General features: G+C 55.7%; 1 protein-coding gene across 2 annotated transcripts in view; it reads right to left on the bottom strand.

Moving 5' to 3' along the window:
- The window catches only part of DPY19L2 (dpy-19 like 2), an 85,028-nt gene that overhangs the window by 74,966 nt on the left and 2,724 nt on the right, over positions 1–7,338 (bottom strand). For both annotated transcript variants that reach the window (XM_014585764.1, XM_006143030.2), the window contains exons 2-4: positions 6,418–6,555; positions 4,725–4,845; positions 1,377–1,470 (exon numbers count right to left, since the gene is read on the bottom strand). In XM_014585764.1, the coding sequence (XP_014441250.1) occupies positions 1,377–1,470; positions 4,725–4,845; positions 6,418–6,555 (353 nt within the window). The remainder of the gene's footprint in view (positions 1–1,376; positions 1,471–4,724; positions 4,846–6,417; positions 6,556–7,338) is intronic.

Genomic DNA, 7,338 nt, shown 5'->3' with positions numbered 1-7,338 from the left:
CCCTTAGCCTGCCTGGTTCTAAGCACCGGCGGGCAGGTGCCTGCCTGTTCTCACCGCAGCCCCGACCTCGTGTGTGGAAGGCAGTAAATGCTGGGTAAGGAATGAGTTCAAAGACGCCGGCAGGGGAAGCCAGTGAGACGTGATTTTCACTGAGGGAAGCTCAAAGGGTGCACGTCGAAAAGGAATCTAAAGAAGGGGTGAGAGAAGGAAGGACAGACGGGACACGCAGGACGGACACGCGGCTCTGTCCGGACAGGAGCTGACAACAGATCCAGAGCACTGAGGGACGTCCTCAGACATTGCTGTGTCCACGAGGTCCCAGCACGCTAGCCTGAGCAGGGTACTCCTACGTCAGACCTGCAGCCAACTGTGGATGGAGCAGAGACAGAACCGCCGCTTCCCAGCCGGGGCCACCAAGGACCGTGGCCAGGCGGAGATTCCGTTTCTCATATGCCAGCTTCCTGTCTTCTCACAGTCCTGGTGACACTTTCATAGCCAATAGTGGTTATATCTACACACACCTTTACAAAAAAATCGCCAGGGTGCACTCCCTGAGTGAAACAGAGAGGAAGAGACCACGCCTGACTGTCTGTGGCCATGCTGCGATCCCTCTCCTCACTCTCCTTTCAGGATGTCGGGCACGTGTGCAGACACCCAGCACGGTTTTCCAGTCCAGGACCCAAAGCACGCGGTCAGCCACGTGGGTTCTAGCTCCCTTATCACAAAGTCACGGGCTGGCCCTACCTGCTCTTTTAATGCCTTTTCCCTCCTGATCACAATATGGCTGCTGCTGCTCCAGGCAGCACACATCCGAGTAAAAGCAGGGAGAAATCAGGAAGGGGCAGCGAATTGTCCTTGGGTGAGAAAGGTGAATGCTGTCGTAGGTGAGGGCCAGGCAGGCTTCACCATAATTCCCCCCGAAAAACCAGCTCATAAGTCCATCCTCAAAAACAAGAATGGGAGCAAAATCCGTGACTGTCATAACTAAGTTCAGCCTGCCTCCCGGCCTGGGCACAGGGCGACACCAGCCACGGTGACGGCCCCGCGCTCACAGGCGGGCCCCAGAGGCCGCGTGGCAGGTAGTTAGCACCTTCCTCGTTTCGCATTTCCAGGGAATGTGGGCAGAGGCAGCGTGCCCTGGCTGCCCCACGGGCCCCTCCACACGACAGCGCGTCCACACGTCGGCTAATTCCACGCCAGAGGCGCGGGGAGCCGCAAGCGCCCCACAGTGAGGGGGCCTTCCATGCTGCCCCAGTGGCACCTCCAGTTCTCGGCCTCGTGATGCTGGTGAGGCTCCCGGAAGGCCAGTGAATCTACGGACGGTGCCCGGAGCACCATGGCCTGGCCCCCTCAGCAGCCCCCGGCCGCCGGCTCACCTCAGGTACGCGCCGTACATGAAGAACAGCCCCATCATTAGCCCGTTCAGGATGAAGATCACTCCGACGTAGAAGCAGGCGGGCTCTCCGGGTCCTTGGGGAGACAAGGCTGTCAGGCGGCCCCGCCGGTCCAGAGCTGGGGCCTGCGGGGCACCTGCTTTCCCACTGCGGACGGGGACAGTTCCACTCCGCCGAGAGGCACCAGGACACTGTGGTGCCCTGCTGGGCTCCCCATCCCAGAGGTGCCACGCACCGTGGGTCTAGAACCAGGCAGGGCCCCGATGACCTGTCGCCTGGAGCCGGCACCGGGAGTGACACGCAATCCTGCCTGGAGGGCAGCGAGGCCCTGGGAGCCCACCTGTCTGAGCCAGTACCACATGTGGCTAGAACCCTGCATGCCGCATGTGTAGGGGGTGCATGCGTGCTGCATGTGCAAAGGCGCCCACCTCACACTTCGGTCACCCCTCACATAATTCTCAACACGGTGACGTTCATGGATGTGAAAATACTTCCATGGTGGAGAACACAGGACACAGGAAACTTAAGCAACCTGCCAAAAGTTATGCAGCTCTGACTGGTCGGAGCCAGGGGCTGAAGGAACTTTCCAGTCCCGTCCATGGCTCTGACCATGCCTTTCTGTCCCTTCTAGAGACTCGTCACTCCACACCCTCTTCCAGCACGGGTCACCGTGGACTGGCCTGGCCTCCTCTGGTCTGCGTGTTCTGCACGCTTCCTCCACGCTGTGGTCCTGACAACGTCCGCACACACGTGCTTCCCGTCCACACCCACCCACTCCTGCTCCCCTCGCACCGCGGGCAGCCACTGCGGGCCCTGCCGAACCCTCAGAACTGCCGTGTTCCTCTCCCAGCACCCCAGACTCGGGTGGGAAGGGCGTCAGGGCTGCGAGATTCTGACACCGCCCCCAAACAGGTACCAAGTCCTGCTCATTCTGCTTCGGGATCCCGAGTCCAGGACTTGCCAGGGGCCTTTCCTGCCAGTGCTTGCCGAGACGTGGCCGCGTGGCCCGGCCTCACTAACCCACGTGGGCCCTACGAGAACCTTTCCCTGCAACCACATGGGGCTTCACAGCTGCCCATCCGGGGCCCAGCAGGGCTGTGGGTTTGGCAGGCTGGATCCTCCATGGCTGACTCGATCCATTCCAGACCTGCCAGCTCGGAAACACGGCAGGCGTGTGCGTGTGTCCTGAATCCCTAGGGACAGTGCAGGAGAAGGGACCGCAGCACGGCCGTGCCCCAGGCCGCGATTTCTCACTTCCCCTCTCTGTCTCTCAGCTGGGAATGCACGTGGCCTATGGCAAAAACCTACGCGAAAAGCCAATCTGGGCAGCTGTGGCAAGACCCCACCTGGCCAGTTGTGGGGTTTGAGTCCTGGCCTTGGAGGCTTGACAGAACATGTTGGGCACATGTGAATGCATGTGCACAGTGCCAGGAGGGAGGACAGATGAGAAGGGATGGGCCCACAGGTGTGTGAGTGAGTGTGCTTTCTCCTTTTCTTTCTCTCGCTGGAAAGTACATAATCTCTGACAATATCTTTAAAAAATTTTTTAAAAAATGCTTATCTGTTGAAATTATTCAATGCAGGGACCAGAAGTTAGCATAATGGCTATGTCACTGGACTCCCATGTAGTCGACCGCGGTTCGCATCCTGGACCCGGTGGCTTAAAGCTCATGTCAGGCGCGTGTGCGTGCGTGCCCAAGATCCCGAGAGGAGAATGGAGAAGGGACTGCAGCGTGACCATCCCCCCTGGGGGGTGATTTCTCGCTTTCTGTCTCTCTGTCTCTCTCTGTCTGTCTGGCGAGCACACGCGCCCTATAGCGAAAACCTCTCCAAAAAAAAAAAAAAGAAATTATTCAATGCACATGGTGCGAAATCCTTAACCAATGGAGCCGGCAGAAGGCACAGTGGTTATGTGACTAGGCTCCCATGTGGCTGACTGCAGTTCAAGTCCTGGACCCAGTGGTTTAAAACTCAAATTCACGCCAGGTGCACGTGTACGTGTGCCCGGGATCCCGGAAGGAGCATGGAGAAGGGAATGCCATGTGGCCATCCCTGCAGGGGGGATTTCTCACTGTCCCTATCACTATCTCTATCTCTGACAAGTGCATGTGCCCTAAGACAAAAATTTCTAAAACACGTCCCTGACCAGGGCAGGGCCTTTACGATCTGGCCCTGAGCCCAGCCCGGCTGCACCTCCGCTGCTCTCTCTTCCAGGAATGCTGCTCTCGCCAGTCCTGACCCTGACCTCGGCGACCTTGTTCTCTGTGGGTGACACGCACTGCGGTGGTGGCTGCCCCCCACCCCCAGACCCACCAGCAGCACAAAGGCTGGAAGGTAAAACCCACCTCCTCCTGGCTCAGCTGCGTCCCAGGGCCACCCGCTTGCCTACCAGTAGGGACCTAAGACAGGCCAGCTGTGTCCAGGGCCAGGGGTGTTTAACACCCTCAGCAGAGCTCCGCTCTGGGCTGTCTCTTCACAGCTCACTTCAGAGCACCTCTACACTCACGAAACCGCAGGAGAAAAGGCAACGCCATCCCTCGTGCTCCCAGCAGCGCTGTCTCAGAGGCAGACCACCGAGGGGTCAGCACAGTGCAGGAGAAACGCGGATTTCGTGTATATTCGGAAAGCTGAGTGTTGTTATTAACAGGTCTACCCAGACGCAGGAGTAAAACACAGTGGGCGTGCTGTGGAAGCAGGGGACCGAGAACCGTGCAGAGGCTTCGCAACGAGACACACAGACAGCAACGTCCTCGGGCTCTAAAGCGCTGAATTACACGCTCCTCACACAGAAGGGACTACGAGATGATCCCGAAAGAAGGTCTTCGACAAAGACACCAACCGAGCAGACGTGTGGGCAAAGTCTGGTTAAAGCCATCTGGTCTGCCAGTGTAGAAAAGCAGTGTTTCTCGACAACCTCTTATGGCATATCTGATCTGAAATATGTACACCAAACTGAATTAAGCCATTAACTATTATAATCAGATATCTGCTTAATGGAGCCCCAAAAAACTTCTTGGTGTTTTCTCATTCTGAAAGGAAAGATGACCTCCTACTTCAGACCGCCCTACATCTGGGATTTACTAATACTCACAGTAAATTCCAAATTTATACTTAGATTAGTAAGGCCATGACCATCGCAGGAAACTGCTTAAAGTGTAGACCAGTCATTGAGGAGTTCATAGGGAAAGTAAAAAGAGTAAGTACATGAATTCTCCCAGCGAGCCGTCAGGAGAGCCTTGACATACAGAAGAACATGCCGGGACTTTTCCAACCACCCAGCAGGAAGTTTATGGAGACACTGGGGACAAGCAGCAGTTTCGGGAAACATGCCTTCGCAGCTCTGCACTTGGCTCAGAGGCTCTATCCGGGTGACGTTCCAGCAGGTCTTGGCTTCGACCCCGAGCACGTTCATCATGCCCATGAACACGCGGTACCAGCAGGCTATGACCACCTGCAGAGAAGACACAGGGGCACAGCGGAGGACACACACCTTCACAGCAATACTCGTTCCCAAACGTGAGGGTTTCCAAAGGTTCACAGAGCTCATGCAGAAGTTTATTTTGCCGCAAAAAAAAAAAAAAAAGATTTTGAAACCCAGTCGTAGTCTCCATAACATGCATTTTCTGTGAACTTTTCGGAGACCCCTCTGTACTGTTTGATGATGGCTGCATTTGACACGACAAACTTAGCCAAATATATTTAAGTCATTCCACTTAGAAGTGGTCACTGTGCAATGTTACAGACACGTCACAGACACAGTACACACGAGTGCAGTGTACGTGCAGTAAGCAACTGTAATACAAGTAGTAGCAACTGGGGGAGAGTGGAAGTGTGTCACTAAAATACGACTGACAGAGAAATGCAGCTGTTCACAGAAATATGCATTTCACTTTAATCCTTGCATTTATTTTCTTCATAAAATACGTATTTTCAAAACCGGGGATGACGTGGAATGAATGATCCCTGTGCCCACTAAACCCTGGACTGATCAGAAAGCACAGTCAGCAAGTCTGGGAGAATGCTCAGGACCGCTCAGGAAGAAATGCAATGTGATCACAATCCACACCATGTTGCCACCATCTGAAGGCCGTCACCAACGCCAGCGAGTAGCCATGTGGCAAAGGGCCTGGCGGTGGCACTGGGGCTGGGAACTCGTGGGCCATACGGAAAACGGGGCGGCAGCCCTTCAAAACACCAAAATACAGACACCTGCTTTCCTTCGTTAAGAATTGTTTTTTAATTTAACTTTATGTATTTATTTATTTTTATTTTGACCTGAGAGGGACAGAGTGAGAGTGAGGGAGGGAGAGGGGAAGCGAGAAAGCAAGACACCAGGTCTGGGACTGGAACCCAGTCTGCCGGCCCCAACCACCTTCTAACCCACTAACCCCATGACCGGGCGTGTGCCCAGAGGAAAGGGAACACACCCAGGCTCCCGCGCTGACTGCAGCACTAAGAATTTTAAAAGATAGTAATTTCTAAGTGTTATGAAAATATGAAGAACTAAAAGCAGTGCCTTTCATTAGCGTGCTTGTCTCTGAGGTGCCTTGGAACTCAGAACTAGTGTCCCCACGGTATCTTGGGAACTGAGCGGTCTTACTAGCTTTTCCCGCCTGTCTCTGGAATGTGCAGGGTAGGCCGAGCACTGGAGGACAAGCAGAGCTGCTGGCTGTGAGGCTAACTCAGCCCTCCTTACTAGCGTGACTCCAAGTCAGGGGTGTCCTTGTCTCCATCGCCACCCCTTCAGGTGGTCCCCGTGCCCGCCCACATCGTCTGCTTATTTATTTCCTCAATGAGGGAGAAAAGGAGACAGAGACAGAGAGATGGAGAAGGGCACGCCTCCCGCGGGGGTCCTGCACTGCCATCCGCCCGGTCCTGCCAGCCTGACCACAGGCACGTGTGTGTCCAGCGTGTTCAGAGGGCGGGGACGTGGACCCAGGGCCTTCGCCACGTGAGTCCAGGTGCAGTGCCACAGCGCCCCCACCTGGCCCGAGAGAGGACGGCCTGCCTGAGCACCACTCACCTCCGGGTACAGGTGGAAGCGCTTCACCGTGTTGATGACGAGGGGGTACTCGGTGAGTCTGTCATTCATGATCATCCACAGCCCTTCCAGGAACGAGGGGGCTTCGATGATGGTCTTGAAGTAGGAATAGTAAAGACCCTGTTTTAAAAAGGCACCTGTCGATTTACGCAGAACTTGAAACTGGGTTTTTGTAACTTAGAATACTGCTTTCCGAAGGAAAGGGGAAGTCAGTATTAGATTTCTCGTGACTCCTCGCTCCCACCTGGCGGGACTCCAGAACTGACGTCTGTTCGGGTCTCCGACTTCTCTGAACAAGTGAACGCTTTCTAATGGATGAGTTAGAGGACCGGCAAATGCTTTTTAAAGAGTGTTTCTAACAGTGCCCCGAGGTACGTGTGAGTACACCTGTGATTTCGCCATCTGGTGTCATCCCACCACATGCGGTACTAGCAGGTTGGCACGATTAATCTACTGTAACCAGGAGGCTTCACGGCGCTGCGTGTCGCAGAAAACAGCCTCTCCCCCGGGCTGTCAGGGATGACAGTGACCGGAGCGTCATAGCAATGGGACCTCATGCCTCCAGCTGCCCCCACAGCAGGTCCTGCAGCACGGCATGAGGTGGGCGTGAAGCATCAGGTGACACTGCTGCTCACGGGCCTGCACCGTCCCAGCCTGTGACACAGTGGCTCCCGGACGGCAGGAGGGCCATCTGTGGGAACGGAAGAACTGATGGCGGCCGTCTGTCTCCTACTGCGTCCCTCAGGACAGCCCTGAGCAGACGGGCCACGTGCTCGCCAGGCACCACCCCGAGCACCACGTGAGGCACCCCCGGTCCCTGCTCTCACCCGTGCCTTGTCCAGCTACCTCTTGGGGACAGACCCAGGGACACTCGGCCTCTAAACTGAGGTCTGTTTCTGCTGA

The sequence above is a fragment of the Tupaia chinensis genome, unplaced genomic scaffold (assembly GCF_000334495.1).
Source record: "Tupaia chinensis unplaced genomic scaffold, TupChi_1.0 Scaffold000088_1, whole genome shotgun sequence".
Taxonomy (NCBI): Eukaryota; Metazoa; Chordata; class Mammalia; order Scandentia; family Tupaiidae; genus Tupaia; species Tupaia belangeri.
The sequence above is the reverse complement of the archived record's forward strand: the minus strand, read 5'-3'. Positions and strand labels throughout refer to the sequence as shown.